We start from the raw sequence: 19,965 nt of genomic DNA on the forward strand, positions 1-19,965 counted from the left end.
AAACCCACGCAGACACGGGGAGAACGTACAAACTCCTTACAGACAGCGGCGGGAACAGACATCCTTAAGTTAATTTTGGAAGTCGGAAAATACACAAAAATCGTGCAATATGGTAACCATACCTCCACAGTATTGTAATGAATGGCATCAAAAACACATAAAACTGATAAGAAAGAACAACTACTAAAGGTGGAAAGAGAGAGAGGCAACTAGTTCAGCTGTTTTTTTAATATACAAAAGTTTATTCACCTAAAAGCACTACAAAAAGACATACATAGTCAAAAACTACATCAACTAGTACAATAATCACTGCAACAAAAAGAACTAATCAGATGCATAACTAAACTACTGCAAAACACACTACTTCAAATCAAAATAATGTTGACACCGTCTACAACACACGCGATCCCCTGGGGGGTCCACCGAGCCTGGGATACCGTGTACTCCATCTCCAAGGACACCCAGGCGCGGACGTAAGCCCAGAAGGGGAGCAGGCAGTCGCCTCGGCACTAGTTCTGCTGTTCGTAGGAACAAACATACATTGGACTTTTGTATTTAATAATATTATGGGAGCTTGTTCATATTTGGAGGTGTCCGTGAGTCAGGTGTTCATAACCGGGGACGTACTGCAGTGTAGGATTAATGCAAATAAGTGGTTAATGGTCGGCACAGACTCAATGGGCCAAAGGGCCTGTTTCTGTGCAGTATCTCTCTCTGATTCTAGTCATGGACTTGGATGCTATGAATTAGGGATCACTGTTTGAAAATAAGTTGCCAATTTAAGACTGAGGTGAGACCAAACCTTTTTCCTCTCAGAGGGTCATTAGTTTTGGAACTCTCTTCCCCAAAAGAGAATGAAAGTGGTATCTTTGAATACTTTAAGGCAGAGGTAGATAGACTTTTGATAAGACCATAAGACAAAGGAGCAGAAGTCAGCTATTCGGCCCATCGACTCTGCTCCGCCATTCTATCATGAGCTGATGCATTGTCCCATTTAGCCCCACTCCCCCACCTTCTCACCATAACCTTTGATGTCCTGGCTACTCAGATACCTATCAATCTCTGCCTGAAATACACCCAATGACTTTGCCTCCACAGCTGCCCGTGGCGACAAATTCCACAGATTCACCACTCTCCGGCTAAAGAAATTTCTCCGCATCTCTGTTCTGAATGGGTGCCCTTCAATCCTGAAGTCGTGCCCTCTTGTACTAGACTCCCCTACCATGGGAAACAACTCTGCCACATCTACTCTGTCCAGGCCTTTTCACATTTGAAATGTTTCTATGAGGTCCCCCCCCCATTCTTCTGAACTCCAAGGAGTACAGCCCAAGAGCCGTCAAACGTTCCTCATATGTTAACCCTCTCATTCCTGGAATCATTCGTGTGAATCTTCTCTGAACCCTCTCCAACGTCAGCACATCCTTTCTTAAATAAGCAAGGGGAGATGGTGAAGGGTTGTCAGGGATAGCTGGCAATGCAGAGCAGAGGTTGCAAGGAAATCAGCCATGAGCTTATGGAATGCAAAGCAGGCTCGAGGGGCGGAATGGTCTACTCTTTTTCCTATTTCGTATATATGTATGAATGTATGTTGGCTAGCATGGACAAGTGGGCTGAATGGCCTCCTTCTGTGATGTAAATGCCTTTGATCCCATGCAGTAATACCGACCTCTTTATCATTCACCAGATGAATTCCCAGAGGAAGATGTGGAATTCCTCGTGGAGAGAAATCACACGGTGGTGAGAGAGGACGCCTTTTCCTTGGTCCATGTAGCCAAGAGGATAAATGACTTCATCACTGGTGCCAAGGACCCCCGAAGTAGTGAGGCAGCAGTGGCTGTCATCTCCTAGCCTGAAATTCGGCCAGTATTTGTTTCCCCTCATTTTCTTTGTTCTTTTGGTTCGCTATGAAGCCACAAAAACGAGAGACAGGTTAGTTGAAGAGAACAATAGTCATGGAAAACGGTAAGAGGAGAATCAAAACCCTGGATGTGCAACTCTCCTCCTCGAGTCTGGTTATCGCTGACGTTTCTGAATTAAGGTGGCCTAACTTCTGCTGTTCACCAGTGTTGTCTGGACTGGAAACCGAGTCATCCTGCCTCAGAACCATTGTGAAATGTATACTTACTCGCATAGATCTCCCTCGCTTTCTCATTCCTGTAGTCTGGTGATTCCAAGGATTTTCCAAGGATTCCCAAGATCCTGGAACTTCAAGCCATTGATAAGTTGTAAGCTAATGATATAGCTGACAGGCCCTCTTCCTACAAGTTGCTTTATGTTATCCCACTAACGTACCTTGCTTTGAATGCAGTTTCTATATCTAAAAGTTGAAGTTAACAGAAGCCTGGTAACCTTTTACCCACCCTTTTGTGGTTACCACTAATTGTGTACTGACAGTTGGTTACCCAGAGTAATGGAGTGGAGTGTGTCTATGAGTAAAGGAGAAATGCAGATAATACAGAGGAACGCACTAACCACAGCTGCAGCCCATCTGTGCTGACTGTGGACTATACTCAATCTCCGCACCACCCACACCTGAATCCACTGCACCAACTAAGTCTCCAGCAGCCTGGCCATGGTACAGGTCCACCAGATGACCAGTCACCTAAACTAGTCCTGTCTCTGCTTCAACCCTCTCTTTCCTCTATGACTTCGGAGAGTACCTGAAGCAGGGTCACACGTAGGAGCAGGAGCCACTGGCAGTGTGGGGCTTTCCCACCAGCGCAGCTGCTGCTTGGAGGTGGCCAATCATCTCAGTAACCATCAGGAGCACACCTGATCCTGCTACGATTTTAGTTGGGGGTTGGCGGAGGGGTATCCGACAGCGAGCCGCCTTCTAACTGCGCTCTCCAGTGGGGTAGGTGACATCCTGGAGAGGCTCACCTGTCCTAAATGCAATAAAGATTTCCCTTCCCAAGTGACCAGAACCACATGTGAGTCATTCAGCCTTATGTGGCTCTCAGCAGCAACAACTATCTGGAAGTCCTCTGGCCCCAGTCTCCCTCCCTCCAGGTGTGGGAATGCTCAGGGTCAGCCTGCCAAGAGCTGCAGAAGTAATTACCAATCTGCAGGCATTCCTGCTGTCCACAGGGCCTGCAGAGCCAGGCAGGGTTAGACCGGGAAATTTTTTTTTTCCCCTCGCACAGTTAATCCATAAATCAACAAATGGATATTGAGAGTCTTGGCAGAAACCATAGCTATTTTGTCACCGTACATTTGAAAAAAAAATTAACATTCCAGTTTGAAACAAGAGAAAGAAGGAGGGGCAGGAAATGAGCTTTCACTGTTGTTGCATCAATGTTGGCAGATACATTCATTTACAAACATGACCTAAATTCTGATATAATTAAATCAGAATTGCATCGTAGTTTCTTCCCTTTTCCCTTACAACTCTTTAAAATTGCTTACCGCTGCTCCTCGGTAGCCCAATTCCACAAAATATTTTAATAAAGATCACACTAATTCTAAATAATTTTTATTTTTGGTTTTACTTAACAGGCTTTCCCTAGTTTACAAATGCCCGACTTACGTACAGTCCGTACGTGCGATCGAGCGTTTGGGAGGCCAGGGATACGGATTTGCCGGCTGCCGCAGGGCTGCAGGCATGTTCTGCCATGAGGGAACTGGGTTCTGACTTGCGAACTGTTTGGCTGACGAACAGTTCTCGGGAACGGAATCCTGCCGTAACCTTGGGAGGACTTGTACTTGTCTGTTGAAGTATATAATCTGCTGAAGTCTGTATCATACTTCCTGCATAGGAGAAAACATATACTCACCTAACTTACTTCCTTTTGACCTTCCTGTTACTCAACCTCCAGTGCCAGCCCATGTAAAGCATGCTGCAGTACTTGGGTTTACTGTTGTCATTCAAATCACTGTTGATTTAGAAATCACCCTCTGCTGTATGTGCTAAATTCTTCATGTATTAACTTATGCATTGTTGAAATCCATCTTTGAAAATTGATTCCATTACAGTCAATAGAAATACATTACAGAAGTACAGTTCAACACATGCATTTTAGTACATGTGTGCACTTTATTGATGTGCAAGGATTTCTTCTTTTCAGTGATATAATTGCATTGTGAATAATTTCATAGTCACTAGTGCCAAATACTTCCATGTTGGCCTGTATTTATCTACCTATTTATTTATTTTTTTAAAAGTTTGGTCCATTTTATTTGTGTACAGTGCTTTCTGGCCTACAGATTCTATGGACCCTACAAGGCAGATTAAAGCAACCTTGTATTGGGAGCAGTGCCAGTTTTTTTTCCATAGCTCCTGCTGTGAAATTCTGTTGTTCTCAAGGCCCAAGGCATCTTGCACAATAGAGAATGCCTTGTATGTTGAATGTGGACAAAGTCAGGTGGTAAATTAAATTTGGTAAATTGGTTTATTATTGACACGTGTACCAAAGTACGGTGAAAAACTGTATATCCATACAGATAATTTCATCACATCAGTGCATTGATAGTACAAGGGAAAACAATAACAGAATGCAGAATAAAGTGTTAAGGTGAATGGCAGATGTGGTGAGGTGATACTGGGAAGGTTGATGGGGTAGGGAAGATTGGGCAGTTTGTATGGGACGGGAGCCAGTTTGATTGGCTTTTGGGGGGAATCAGTAAGGTCAAAAGTTGTCAGGCTGGCACAAATGGGCTTCAGGGGGTCTCTCCAGGATTGGGAGTTGGGTGCTTGGTTGCAGATAGAATCAGGAGTCCAGGGAATAGGGGTCACTGGGGACAAGATCAGTTCAAGGTTAGTTGGACATGTTATTGAGGTTCTAGGAGTGGGGTTCAGTCATGATTGGGGGCCTTGAGAAACATTAGGATTTGGGTGGAAGGAGACATGAAGGAAGCCTTTTGCAGGAGAACTTATCTGGAGAACAATGAGTGCCTCCCTGGCAACGGATAGGGTAAGGCCAGGCCCCCTTGAATGTAGACCAGAATCTTGCACAAATAATATCAAAAGATGCGTTGCAGGCCTCCCATCTAGTCCCAATTCCTGGCCTTTTCCCCATATCCCTTGGTACAAAATCACAAGGCAAAGGAGCAGAAGTAGGCCTTTCGGCCCATCGAGTCTGCTCCGCTACCCCACCATCCTCTTGAATGCATGTCCTATGTACAGAAATGTGCTTTCCACACAGGCTGGGCTTTTCACAGACAAACATTGCGTTGCACAGTTGGATTTATAGGTCAGCAAACATTCTAAACTTTGACATCACAAAAAGAGTTCTGGTGAAAGGTCATCAATCTGAAATTTTGCCTCTACTTTCCTCACCCCACCTGCTGCCTGACCTGCTGAGTATTTTGAGCAGTTTCTCTTCCTACTTTAGATTCCAGCATCCATTGTATTTCTGCCACGAATCATTTTAAACACACTGAATTGCAAACTGACATAACTGTAAACCAGTACTTGATGCCATTTGTTAACGTTGTTCATTCTCGGATTGTTTCAATGTAAAACTTCAGTTGCAAAGTACTGTTTCCACAAACTCTACATGAAGGTTCATCGCATTTAAGTTTGGTTGTCTATCATTGCTTTAAGTTCATGAAAACAAGGCTCATCAATACTTAATGTAACCTATTGCAGTAAAACTCCAATTATTCGGAAATCCTGATGGTCCAGCATCTAGCTCACACGCTAGTCCGGAACCTGAGTGGTGGGGGGGGTGTCCAGGGTGCAAGCAGTGAGTGGCCACGGTCAGGGGTCCAGAGTGTTGCTGCGGCAGAGGTCAGCATCTGGAACATCAGGGGTCGGAAGCGTGGGTAGGTTTGCGGCCGGAGCCAGAGTCTGAGTGTTTGTATATTTCCTGCTCCCTTTAAGCTCACAGGGTTCACTGGAAAATTTATTATGTGTAACATGTAAAAACTTCAAAATAAAAGTGTGGTTTAAGTATTAAGAGGAGTCTGGAAAATCTGCTGCTCCGGCACTACCAAAATCCCAAGGACACTGGATTATATCGATCTGTTTTTATGTAATGTGACATCTTGCTGAATCTAGAAAATGCTGTTAATCCTTTTTTTGTTCAATTGTTACCCACAGTGCCCAAATCCACCAAATTTTCTCCAGAACTCAATGAGAACTATAATTTCGAGAGAAGTCATGCTCAATGTTATTCCTTTTCTCATCCAATGCCTCTGTGTGTTCACTTTCCGACAGGGTATACAGTAGTTGAGAGCTACAACTCTGGCTGATTTTTCCCAGTCTCGGGACACGTGCCATTTCTAATAATATCTCCTATTGCCTTGCTGCTTAATATCTAGAACTAAGGCAGAGATCTCATTGTTCCATATTATCACCCTGGTTGACGTATTTATCCACATAGAAAGCGCTACACAGAAGCAGCCTATTCTATCTAACTATTCTGTGTTGGGTTTTATGCTCCACAGGAGCCTCCTCCCACCTTCCATCTAATCCATCAGCATGGCCTCTCCATTCTTCCTTGTGTTTCACCAGCTTCCCATGCAATGCTATCTTCAGTGCGTCTATGCTACTGTGGGGCGTGAATGATGCTTTTCTTGTACTTATAAATTTGTTTTACTGTGACTCATACCTGCTGTCATTTATGATCAAAAGGCAAAAATTATGTTTTTTTTAAATAAGTAAACAGTTAAATGAAATAACATCATTGTACAGTGTTGAGTTCTTATTTCTTGAAGTATCAAACATCACTTCCTAGATGTCTCTCCACGTTAAGCTTATCAGATAGCGTACCGTGGAGAGACATAGAGTTTAACTGCATTGAAGAAAACCATTCAACTCTTAGAGACACAGGAGACTGTAGGTGCTGGAATCTGGAGCAACAATCGGCTGGAGGAACTCGGAGGGTGGAGTGGCATCTGCGGGAGGAAAGGAATTGTCGACGATTCGGGTCGAAACCCTGCATCAGAGGACTGCTGGAGTTCTTCCAGCAGATTGTTTGTTGCACCATCTGCTCTAGAACAATCCAAAACCACTCCCACTTTCATGATCTCTCAGTAAAGCCCTGAGTTTTCTGCTTCAAATGGTTATCTACTTTTCCCTTAAAAGATCTAGCCATCTACCCCTCAACTATTCCTCTGCATAAGGAAATCTCTATCCTCATCTCTCCTTAATTTACTGGTGGTAATTTATATTGACCGTCCCCTCTCAGAGAATCATAGAGAGATACAGAATGGAAATTGGCCCTTCAGCCCATCTGGTCTGTGCTTACCATCATCCATTTAAAGTAATTCTCCATTAATCCTTTTTCTTTATTCTCCCCCACAACTCCCATTCCCCCAGATTCTAACACTCTAAGGACAATTTACGGTGGCCAGTTAGTCGACCAACCCGCAAGTCTTTGGGATGTGGCAGGAAACCGGAGCATCCTGAGGAAATGTGTTAAAATGTCACATAAAAAGTTTTAAAGAATATCCTAAAGGAATCATTACAAAAAAAATGGTTAGGCCACAACTGGGACATTACTCCTAGATGAATGTGAAGGTCTGAGAAAGGATACAGAAAAGATTTACTGTAATGGTTCTGGGGGCATAAAAGGTCCATATGACCCACTGCTGGCCCTGTTTCTTTTGCAATAGAAACTTCAAAGTGCTGGGAATAAGGACAGACAGCATCTGTGAAGAGGGAAACAGAGTTAACGTTTCATGTTGGTGAAGTTTCATCTGATGAGAGGTCATCAACCAGAAGCATTAACTCTGCTTTTCTCGTCACAAATGCTGCCTGACTTGCTGAGTATTTACAGTATCTACAATTTTTTTGCTTTCTTATTTCTTATGTTTTAGCGTTGAAGGATCTCGGCTACAAGGTTAGATTGGAGAGGATGGAGGTATTCTCCTTGTCTCAAAGATTTGTCAGAGATGTACACGACCACTATGGGTTTAGAGAGAGTACATAGAGAAAAGGCATTTCCATTAGAGGATTGTTCAAGAGCCAAAGGGCACATGTAATGGATGGGCAAAGATCAAGGGAGGGGGGATGTGAGAAGAAAACTTCCACACACAGAGAGTACTTGTGATTCGAATTCATTTTTTGTCAGTGTTGTAGAAACAAAATAAGTCTCGGTATCTTCTTTCATTCATTCTCTAAGATGCTGGCTACAGGCAGTGATTTAAACTAACAATTGATGGTATTTTATCTATAAAAAGACTTAAAGAAAGACCACATTTCTGTCAGCATGCCAACCACCAAACAAATGGCAGCTTCACTACGGAGATCAGCCATCTGGATTCTTCTCTCCAAACATGGAACAGTTTATACATTTCTTTAAAAATCAACCAGTATTACATATATCATATATGACAATCAGGGATTTCAAATTGGAATTTGATATACACTTGATAGAATAATTTGCAGGACTGTGTGTAAAAGAACTGACTAAACTGCATTACAAAGAGCCACCACAGATTCACTGGGCCAAATAGCCTTTTTTTTGTGGTACAACAGTTCTGTGATTCTGCTTTGGGAAGTGAGGGAGGTTTAGCGACAAGAAGGTTGGGAGGGACTATTATACCTTTGAACTAAGGCTGTGAGGGAAGAACTGCCAGATACAGAGCAATTAAAAGCAAAATTGTGCAGACACAAGAAATTGCAGGAGTTCAAAGATCCTGGTGGGTTGTAAGGCTCGAGGAGGTGGCAAGGGCACAGAGGGTACGAAGCCAAGAAGTAATTTGAAAACAAGAATGACCATTTTAAAATCAAGGCACTGCAGGTCAGTGAACCTGCTGATGAGGGAGTGGATCAAAGCGTGCATTAGGATTCAGTCACCAGGGTGTTAGATATGAATGGTTAGAGGTGACATATTTGGTGTCTAGACATTGTTCCAAAAACAGACAAATTATCTAGGTGTTAGCCTTACTCCAGCTGAGAATTATCTTTGTTCCCAATTTGGAAAAGAACTTCATTGAACACCTGTGTAATTCATTGCCAGTGCAGTAGCTCATGTTGGCACTATAATGGTAAGGTCCTTCTAAGTATAGTCTTGCTGCTTTATATCAAAGTAATTCAAGCTTCTTTTGTGCATTTCACTTTATTCAACCACATCTATTTATGCAGATTTATTAAGATTGTGAAATGGGGATTTCTTTCATACAGTATCACTCAATATATTTTTAGTGTTCAAAAGGACTATTATATCAAATTCCATGTAGGGTACTTCTCCACATCTAATGTTACTGCAACCTTTTCTCAATTGTTCATTATGCCTTTAGTTACAGCAACCTTTTCACCTTTTGGGTGTATAGCGTTGCAGTGATCTACTTGTAGATTTTCCCTTCTTGCGAATAATGATGGGTGAATTGAATCACGGTGACTTGGCTCCAGCCCAAATAAACCAGAACTTTGCAGAGAAAGGGATTGGGATGAATCAGAAAGCTAGTGAGGTCCTCTCATGAGCAAATTGGCTGCTGTGTTTCCTAAATTACAATAGTGATTGTACCTCAGGAACTGCAATCTGAGGACTGCAAAAAGTTCTTGAAAATATGAGTTTTTCTTGAACCAGAATGGGATCAAAATAAAACAGCATGTCTGCTTCTCAACTAGTTTGGCACAATTTGGACAGATGGAATAGAAATTTGACCTTTACTGAATGCATGAAATGTACAGTGTACTAATGTGTCTAAAATTTAGTTTTAGTTGCTTATTAGAACACAGAAGGACGTCGTTGGGCCCAGTAGCTCCCAGCAGACGCACTCCTTGTTATGCGTAGCTCCACAAATGATTTGCTGTCAACTACACTTTCCTCTGATTCTTTCGCCACTTAGCTACACAAAGAGGTAATTTTCAGTAGATTATTAACCTACCAGCTCATCTTTGGGATATGGGGGGAGGCTAGAGCTTAGAACAACCGGGATAGGGTCACAATGAGAATATGCAAACCCCACATTGACAGCACTGGAGATCAGGGTCCTTGGAGGTGTGAGGCAGCAGTGCTAACTGCTACGTCACTGTGCCAACCTTTACTGATTTCAGTGCAATCCAATTTCAGAAGCAGAGTTCAATGGACAGACACTAATGCATTGTGTGTTTAATACAATCAACGGATGAACCAAATTTCTATCTGAGGCTCTTTCAGAAGAAGAGAATTTTGACCAAGTGTTGGTGCTTTAAGATAAACTTGGTGGGGAGGTGGTGTATGAGGGAACTGCTCCCCCTGCAGAAATATAACAGGAAAACATGCACCCATAAAGGAGGAGAAAAGTGGAGACGCAAGGACTGCAGACGCTGGGAGCAAAAAAAAACAAGCTGCTGTAGGAATTTGTTTCGGTCGAGACCCTACATGACAGAAGCGTCAACTATCCCTTCACCTTCACAGATGCTGCCTAACCAATTGAGTTCCTTCAGCAGCTTACTTTTTGCAAGGAGAAAGAATGTTTTTTTGGAGGAACTAGCTTTTGCCCGCCAGCCCTGTTCCCTTCCCATCCTCTTCGGATCAGACATTAATTACTTTTCTATTAAATTACTTTCTGGATCTCCCTTTCTCCATCTCAGGGAATAAGTTAGCAGCAGACATGCATTACAGACTCCCATAGCTATACTTCTCACTTCATTGAAAGTTGCCTCACAGGTGGAAAGAGCAGTTAAGAAGGCCAATGGGATGTTGGCTTTCATAAGTCGCGGGACTGAGTTTAAGAGCCGCGAGGTTATGATGCAGCTTTACAAAACTCTAGTTAGGCCACACTTAGAGTACTGTGTTCAGTTCTGGTCGCCTCATTATAGGAAGGATGTGGAGGCGTTGGAGAGGGTGCAGAGGAGATTTACCAGGATGCTGCCTGGATTGGAGAGTATTGAATATGAGGAGAGGCTTAAGGTGCTAGGGCTTTATTCACTGGAAAGGAGGAGGATGAGAGGAGACATGATAGAGGTATATAAAATATTGAGAGGAATAGATAGAGTAGACAGTCAGCGCCTCCTTCCTAGGGCACCAATGCTCAAGACGAGAGGTCATGGCTTTAAGGTTATGGGTGGGAGGTTCAGGGGAGATGTCAGAGGGAGGTTTTTCACCCAAAGAGTGGTTGGTGCATGGAATGCACTGCCTGGGGTGGTGGTGGAGGCAGATACATTGAACAGGTTCAAGAGCTTGTTGGATAGGCATATGGAGGAACATGAGATAGAGGGATATGCGGGAGGAAGGGGTTAGGTAGTGTGAGGGTGGTCTGATGGACGGCACGACACGGTGGGCCGAAGGGCCTGTTTTGTGCTGTATGGCTCTATGGTTCTCTATGGTTTTGCCACCTGAAAAGACTCCATTCCGTTCTCCCGATCCTCTGTATCTGTCAGATCTACTCCACTTCCCACACATGCACCACTTAGATGTCTTTCTTCTTCCTGAAATGTGGATTCCTCTCTCCATAGTGCAGAGATCCCTTAACTGCATCTCACATTTTCCAGACATCTGTTCTCATCCCTCTCCTCCTGAACAGAGCAAGAATAAAGTTTGTCTGGTCCACTCCTTCCACCCCATCAGCCTCCACATTCAACGGAGCATCCTTTGCAATTTCTGTCACCTTCAATGACATTCCACCACCAGACACATCTTCCCCTCCCTTCCCCTTTCAGCACTCCAAAGGGACTGTTCCCTTTGTGACTCCATTCCATTCCTCCATCTCCACCAAGCACTCCCCTCCTCACAGCCATTTACCATGCAAGTGCAGGAGTTGCAACACCTCTTTTACCTCATCCCTTCCCACATTCAAGGAGCCAAACAGTTCTTTCAAGTGAAGCAGCAATTCACCTGCACTTCTTCCAATCTAGTGCACTGCACTCAGTGCTCATGATGTGGTCTCCTCTACTTTGAAGAAACTAAACGTAGATTGGGTGAATACTTTGAGAGCACCTGTGTTCAGTCCACAGGGGCAAACCTGAGCTTCCAGTTGTCTGTCGCTTTAATTTGCTATTCGACCCCCACTCTGACCTACTTGCCTCTGGCTTCCTGTAATGTTACAACAGCACCTTATCTACAACCTACGTACAATTGGGACTCAAAATCAAATTCGACACACACAAAATGCTGAAGGAACTCAGCAGGTCAGGCAGGATCTCTGGAGGGAAATAAACAGTCAGAGTTCCAGGTCGAGACCCTTCATCAGGACAGATGCTGCCCGACCTGCTGAGTTCCTCCGGCACTTTGTGTGTGTTGCTTCAGATTCCAGCATCTGCAGAATCTCTTGTCTCAACATCAAATTCAACAATTTCAGGTAACTTGCTTTCTCTGTTGGTATCAGAACTGCTCATTTCTGCACTAGGTTATCCATCTGTAATATTAACTCAGTTTTTCTCCCTCTCCAAACACTGCCTGACCTGCTGGGCATTTCCCACAGCTCTGGCCTGCATTTACATGTCCAAGCACTTGTGTTCTTGCTCTGACTTCCCTCAGTAATCCATCAACCAGACGGATTTGACAACACTGACTCCTACCCCTTGTCCCAGCCACTTCTCTCCCCGTTCTCTCCACAACTTAAATTTAAATTGTTTACTCTCTTTCCTAATTCTGACGTAGGGACTACGACCTGAAAAGTTAACTCTGTTTCTCTTTCCTTTGTTGAGAAGATGCTGCCTGACCTGCTGAGTGTCTCCAGCATTTTTGTTTTTTGTTACTTAATGAGTTGTTAACAATATTATATTTTGCAGAATGTTTGTAAGCCCAGCATTATTTCCTTGGGCTCGTAAACTGACCTGGTACGAATCAGGAAGAACAACAAATGGAAGCAGTAGGACAAAAAGAACTATCAGAGTTAATAATGTAGAGGGAGCAGACTGACACTTATCCAACCACAGATGGCTTATGCCAATAAATTGGTGAAAGATCACATGTTTTTTCAGGATCCTCTACTCTGCCTATTGCACATAGCCCTTGATCCTCCAGTTTTCAAATGCCTTCTCTTTATATACCTCCTGTGATTTGGCCTCCATAACCCTTTGGAGAAAAGGAGTTCCATAGATTCATCGTCCTCTGCGAGAAGAAATTCCTGTGACCTCAGTTTTAAAAGATTGCGCACTTATCTTGTAACAACGTCTCCTCATTTGAGACTCTCCCATTAATGGAAATGTCTCCGCATCCACCTTATTTCTCACCCTAAGGACTGTATGCTTCCATAAGATCACAAAAAAATACACATTTAACTTTTTTTTTGCCATTTGTGATAGAACAATCCTCTCATCTCAGGAATTAGCTTAATAGATCCCTTTTGGACTGCTTGCAATGCTTCCTTAACTACAGGGACCACAACTGTGCACAGTACTCCAGGTACACCCTCACATGCTTTGTGATGATAACAATAATTCTCTATTTCTAAACTCCAGTTCCCTTGTGATAAAGCCCAATATGCCACCGCCTTTTTAATAACTTGCTGCACCTTCATGCTAACCTTTTTATGTTTTATGCATAACAAAACCTCTACCCCTCCATACTCCACTCAGTTGCAGTCTCCCCCCCCCCCCCCATTTAGATGACAGACTACCTTTTGATTCCTCCTACCGTATGACCCCCCACTTTCCAAGTTTTTGACACAGGGTGGTGGATATATGGAACGAGCTGTCAGAGGAAGTGGTAGAGGCAGGTACAATCACAATACTTACAAGACGTTTATACAGGTAGATGGATAGGAAAGTTTGAGAGGAATATGGACAAAAAGCAGGCAAATGGGACGAGCTTAAATAGACGTCTTGGTCAGCATGGACAAGTTGGACCAAAGAGCTTGTTTCTGTGCTGTATAACTGTATAACTTTATGACTCTATCGCTGTATAACATGGAACTGAGGCCAATGACCAGACAAACCACAACCTTCTTGAATGCCTGAACAGGCTGGGGGGACTGTACAGCCCAATCATAACCCTACTTCTTTATCCTTAGAATGTATAGGGGAGTTTATAATTGTTCAAATTATGGACAAGTTTGATGGAGTAAATAAATCAAAACCATTTTCAGATAGGGTAATCAAAAGTCATGGGTTTGACATAACCATCAAAAGAACCAGAGGCAAATTCTTTTTAGCCAGGTACATTGTTATGATCTCGAAGGAGCTGCTTGGAAGGTTAGTGGAAGGAGGTTTACTTTCTAAAGAGAATATTTGAACAAATTGTTGAAAACGATGGGCGAAAATTGCATGGTTCAAGAACAAAGTAACATGGATTCCAAGTAGTGCACAAAAGACAGCAGAGGGAGTTGTGGAGGAACGTTTTCGTGCCCGTAGATGTTATGATCTGGAAGTCATTCTCTGCAGGTGTGCAGAACCAGAGTCTTAAAACTTTATTTATACAGCAAGGTAAAAGGCCCTTCCAGCCCAACAAGCCCATGCCGCCCAATTACACCCGCGTTAACCTAGTAACCCATATGTCCTTGGAATGTGGAAGGAAACTGAAGTACCCGAAGGAAACTCACACAGTCACAGGAAAAACAGACAAACTCCTTATGGACAGCGGCGGGAATTGAACCCCGATTGCTGGCGCCGTAATAGTATTACGCTAACCACTACACCACCATTCCGCAAATCAAGGTTTTCAAGAAGGAACTGCATAGGCTATTGAAGCAGAAGAATTTGTTGTAGTAGGCAAGAGAACTCGGGGAGAGGACAAAAATATTACCCCGCACATAAGCACAGGTGCAATGAAAAACTTGCTTGCAGCAAAATCACAGGCACATAGCATCAGATATACACATGCACAGGAAAAACATAAATTAAACATTAATTATGCACAAATTTTATGAGAAAGAACACAAATAGAACAAAAACAGTCTGCTGTAGTGCAAAGTAGTCATAGTGTTCTACTGAGGTAGTGATTAGGGTTGTGCAAGTTGGTTCAAGAACCAGATGGTTGAAGGGAAGTAGCTGGTGGTGTGGGGACTTCAGGCTTCTGTACCTCCTGCTCAATGGTAGCTGTGAGAAGATGGCATGGCCCGGATGGTGGGGATCTTTGATGATAGAATGGACAGAATGGCCTCCTATGCCAATGGTTCTATGATATGGGAGGTGAAACCAACCCCTTTCACCTCACAATCTACCTCGTCATTGACATTGCACCTTATTGTCTGCCTGCACTGCACTTTCTCTGCAACTGTAACACTTTATTCTGTTATTGCTTTACCCTTGTACTACCTCGATAAGATTTAAGATATCTTTATTAATCACATGTACATCGAAACACACAGTGAAATGCATCTTTTGCGTGGAGTGTTCTGGGGGCAGCCCGCAAGTGTCACCATGCTTCTGGCGCCAACAAAGCATGCCCACAGCTTCCTAACCCATAAGTCTTTGGAAGGTGGGAGGAAACTGGAGCACCCGGAGGAAACCCACGCAGACACGGGGAGAACGTACAAACTCCTTACAGACAGTGGCTGGAATTGAACCAGGGTCGCTGGCGCTGTAAGGCGTTACGCTAACCACTACACTACCATGTACTGATGAGATGAAATGATTTGTGTGCATGGCATGCAAAACAAAGTTTTTCACTGTACCTCGGTACAGGTGACAATAATAAACCAATTACTATTGAACCAGGACTGACTCAATGGGATAATGAAAGACCGCTCCCACCCGGGTCATTCTCTTTTCTCTCCTCTACCATCGGGTAGAAGATACAGGAGCCTGAGGGCACGTACCACCAGACTTAAGGACAGCTTCCACCCCACTGTGATAAGACTATTGAACGGTTTCCTTATACAATGAGATGGACTCTGACCTCACGATCTACCTTGTTGTGACCTTGCACCTTATTGCACTGCACTTTCTCTGTACTGTTATTGTTTTTACCTGTATTGGTATTGGTTTATTATTGTCACTTGTACTGAGGTACAGTGAAAAGCTTATCTTACAAACCAATTGTACAGATCAATTCATTACACAGTGCAGTTACATTGAGTTAGTACAAAGTGCATTGATGTAGTACAGGTAAAAACAGTAACAGTACAGAGTAAAGTGTCACAGCTACAGAGAAAGTGCAGTGCAATAAGGTGCGAGGTCACAACAAGGTAGATCATGAGGTCATAGACCATCTCATTGTATAAAGGAACCGTTCAATAGTCTTATCACAGTGGGGTAGAAGCTGCCCTTAAGCCTGGTGGTACGTGCCCTCAGGCTCCTGTATCTTCTACCGAATGGAAGAGGAGAGAAGAGAGAATGTCCCCGGTGGGTGGGGTCATTGATTATGCCGGCTGCTTCACCAAGACAGTGAGAGGGAGGGGAGGCTGGTGTCTGTGTTGCGCTGGGCTGTGTCCACAACATCAATGCACTCTGTAGTAACCCAATGTAACTGCACTGTGTAATGAATTGACCTGTACGATCAGTATGCAAGACAAGATTTTCACTGTACCTCTGTACAAGTGACAATAATAAGCCAACACCAATACCAGCTATGTCTCCTACCAGGACAAGCCAACAGGTGGGAGAGGACGATGACGTCATCGCCCCGACGAGGTGAACGTTGATTGGGCGAGGTGCAGGCCTATGGGGAAGCGCCTTACTGCAGCCGGGACGCGTCCAATGGGAGGAGGGTTGTGTGCGGGGTCGGCGAGGCTGTGTTGACGGCGCCGGGGGAAGCGGGCTGTCGGTGTGGGTCCCGCCGCCCTGCTGCACGTCGCCGGGGCGGGACGGCCGCCTGACGCAAGCCGGTGAGTGTCCGGGCCCCTGCCGCGTCGGGGGAGGGGGGGGGGTGGCAGTGGCAGCAGCGGGGGCCCGAGTCGGTCCCGGCCGCCCCACCGAGGAGTCAGCGGCGGCCCCGGGTGGGAACCAGGCACCCGAGGCCCCGGCGGCTGCCTCAACCCCGCGGCCTTCCCTGTGTCAGGCTGGAAGCCCCGTCTCCGGCCTCCATCCTCACCCGCTGGGGCATCGGCGGTTCAGCGCCAGCCCGGGGCTGGCGGGCGGTGAGGAAGGAGTCTTTCACCTTTATTTACTTACCTCCCTGCCGGCGCTAATTGAACGCAGAGCAACCCTCGGGAGCTTGGCATTTGCAAACCGGCGGTCTGACTCCAGCACTCCTCCCGGTTTGTAACGATGCTCTGTGGTGTGTCAATCATCATCTGCAATGTGCAGCTTTCTCAAATGTCCTGCCTTTGTCATCATGACCTCGTATCGCTGAATGGTAAATCAGAAGGCCATCCAGCCCATCGTTTCTGCCCTGGCTCATTGCTGTCCAGGTGTTCTCCTCCTTTGCTCTTTCCTGTAAATCTGGAAGGTTTTCCCATCCAACTAACTCTTGAAAAGTTGCTGTTGAATTGGCTTCCACCTACTTTTAGTTGAGTGTGTGTTCTCCTCCTGCAAGTGTCAGTGTTGTTGTCTGATGGCACACAAAGCGATCGGGGTTCGATTCCCGTCGCTGTCTGTAAGGAGTTTGTACGTTCTCCGGGTGCTCCGGTTTCCTCCCACGTTGCGAAGACGTACGGGTAGGTTAATTTGGGTTTTTAAATGGGCTCGTTGGGCCGGAAGGGCCTGTTACCACGCTGTAAATAAAAAAAAGATGCAGAGGAGATTTAGGAGGGCATTGTCGTGGCTGGTTCTGAAGAAGGATTGACTAACTTGTGGTTGTTTTTTTTATGGATAAGGGAGACTGAAGGGAATTTTGAGGCGTATAATGTTATGGGAGGCCTAGGGTTAACAGGACAGACCTATTTTCCTAGACAAGGATTAGAGGGGATAAAAAGTAGGGGTGTCTGAGTGGCAGTCATAACTCTGCAAAAAAAAAATGGATGAGTATTTGAAGAACTATAACTTGAGGCTTTAGCCCAGTAGCTCTAATTTTTGGCAGCAGTAGGTACAATAAACTGGCCACAAATTTCTATGATTTCAGTTTATTATTTAGTGACATTAATACAAATGTTTGCTGTGTAAGCACCACAATAATTTGAAATCATGCCTGTTAAATGCAGTTTGTTTAATTTGCTAAATCTTGTACTTCTGGTGGCTTGAACAGCTGAGAAACAGCAGCAAAAGGTTAGCTTGCTCAATGTTATTTACAGGTAGATATAAAGGAAGAAACATTATTTTCTCTTTTTGTTGTTGAAGAAGGATTTATTGCAGAAGTAGTTGTGTTACAGGAATAGTACCTACAGAATTTTTTCCCGCTGGTTCTGCTTTCCATCCACACTTGTGAAAAGAGCTATGGTTTATTTTGGGAATTATGTTTTTAAAATGTATTAAATTTGGATACCTTGCATTCATTTGCATACAGCTTAAAATAGCACTGTTTTGTCTTTGAGGTTTACTTTTCACTGACAGTTAATTTGCAATTCTGTTCAATGCAAACATTGTGGGCTGAAAGGCCTGTTCCTGTGCTGTACAGTTCTATGATGGGATACTTATTTAAATTGTCACGTGAATGTTTGTTGAAATCTTTCAATTTATTTTTTAGAAGTAGGACTTTATTTTAAAATATGATTTAGTTTTCCGCAAGATGTGATATCACTGGTCAGGCCAGTGTTTACTTCCAATCCTAAATTAAGGATATTTGTAAGTAAAATGCTTTGTTAATGACAATTCAGTAGTTTCCTGGTTCCTATTATTGATTTATTCCAAATTGATTTAATTATTTGAATTTAAACTGTCTAGCTACCTTGGTGTGACTCTAATTCCGTCTCTAGATGAGAGGTCCACACCTTTATTTATTTGTCTGGCAGCTTAACCAGAAATGCTACCGTATCAACTGAGCTGAGTGGCAAAAGAGTTAAAATGTGAAAAGAAGGGATACCATTTGCATTTTTTGTTTCTCATGAAACTAGATTTAACTTTGAGTGCCACTTAGACCCATGAATACATGACATGACTGTGACCTAAATATGTCAGCATTAATCTGTAATGCTTGCTTACAGACTGAAGTAATCAGTTTCAGCAAAGGCTTGTGTCATGCTAAGTTGCGAGTGACAGTTGGACAAAGATTCTAGTTAAGATTCATTTTTAAACTTTTTATATAGAGCATGATGAATGGAAGCCATAAAAAATAGTTTAATATTTTACTGAAAGCATGCTTCTGTGTAGTGTGCTAAACACTTCCTTGGATTAGTGATTCTTTTTGTGCAGTGCCTCATTTCTGTTTATGAAATGTTTAAGTTGTTGAGAACCCTGTGTAATTGTATTTTATTTAGCCGAGAACAGCACAAGTATGCTGAGGAACAACTTTTCTAAAATTTTATTGATTTATGTTTTTATAGCTGGGGCATACAGTGGCCCTTGCACATTATATTGACAAATGCATTATATTTGTAGCAGTTTCTTTTTTGTAAAACATGAATGACCAGAAGACATGTTTAACAGGCAGGGGTGGAGGAGCATTTCAGTTGCTGGGCTTTTTTTTGTGCTTGAGGTATCTGCTGGTGTCTTTATATATAGTCATTTACTTGGGGCAATAGCCTAAGTTCTAGGGTGTTCCTGTTGCAACATTTCTTTTAGATAGGGCTATCCTCCTTTGTCTGGATTCATATCAATTTGCTGGATAATTGTTTGTCCCATGGTAATGTGATGTACCACTGAACTATATTGAGAGGAAGCAGATTTTATTTGTGGTATGGTATATGCACTGAGTATTTCGCTGTGTCGATTTCATTCATATCCTTACATAATTTGCATTGGATCTGTAAGATTTTGTTTTGCAGATGATTGCTCATTTTACCATTCGATTGCTCACCTGGTCACATTGAGGCTGTTTTTGTAGTTGGGAGCAACTTTACTCCTTTGGGCACTTCATCCATGTTCCTGTAAATGTGAGATTTGGTAGGAGGAGAGAATATGGAAATATTGAGCCTTGTTGCTCTTGTCGTCTGCTTCAATCATTGAAGTTGACATGTTGGCTTTGAAGTTTTTAACTATTTTATTGACAATTTCTGTTAATGATATTATTTGCATATTACTTTAACAACATGTTTTAGTAAGTAGCATTTTGTATGTGCCTTGTTGCATTTTTGCTGGTAATGCATCTTGAAAATGTAGCAATAGTTTGAATGAAAGGTAATGAATTTAGATTTCTGATGTTAAAGCCATTGTTGATTTAAGAATATTGGTAGATT

The 19,965-nt window shown here is 43.4% G+C and overlaps 2 protein-coding genes across 6 annotated transcripts in view; both read left to right on the plus strand.

Annotated features, from left to right (window-relative positions):
• LOC127578924 (glutathione hydrolase 7) overlaps positions 1 to 6,608 on the plus strand; it is a 46,163-nt gene extending 39,555 nt beyond the window's left edge. For both annotated transcript variants that reach the window (XM_052031503.1, XM_052031504.1), the window contains one exon: positions 1,685 to 6,608. In XM_052031503.1, coding sequence (XP_051887463.1) covers positions 1,685 to 1,848 — 164 coding nt within the window. In that variant the 3' untranslated portion in view covers positions 1,849 to 6,608. The remainder of the gene's footprint in view (positions 1 to 1,684) is intronic.
• A 9,838-nt stretch (positions 6,609 to 16,446) lies between these two features.
• The window catches only part of ncoa6 (nuclear receptor coactivator 6), a 48,940-nt gene continuing 45,421 nt past the window's right edge, over positions 16,447 to 19,965 (plus strand). For 3 of the 4 annotated variants that reach the window (XR_007957585.1, XM_052031396.1, XM_052031394.1), the window contains exon 1: positions 16,474 to 16,581. The gene's annotated coding sequence lies outside the window, so the exon portion shown is untranslated. Of the gene's footprint in view, positions 16,582 to 19,965 lie in introns of all 4 variants that reach the window. The other variant, XM_052031392.1, reaches the window with a different exon arrangement.

The sequence above is a fragment of the Pristis pectinata genome, chromosome 16 (assembly GCF_009764475.1).
Source record: "Pristis pectinata isolate sPriPec2 chromosome 16, sPriPec2.1.pri, whole genome shotgun sequence".
Classification (NCBI taxonomy): Eukaryota; Metazoa; Chordata; class Chondrichthyes; order Rhinopristiformes; family Pristidae; genus Pristis; species Pristis pectinata.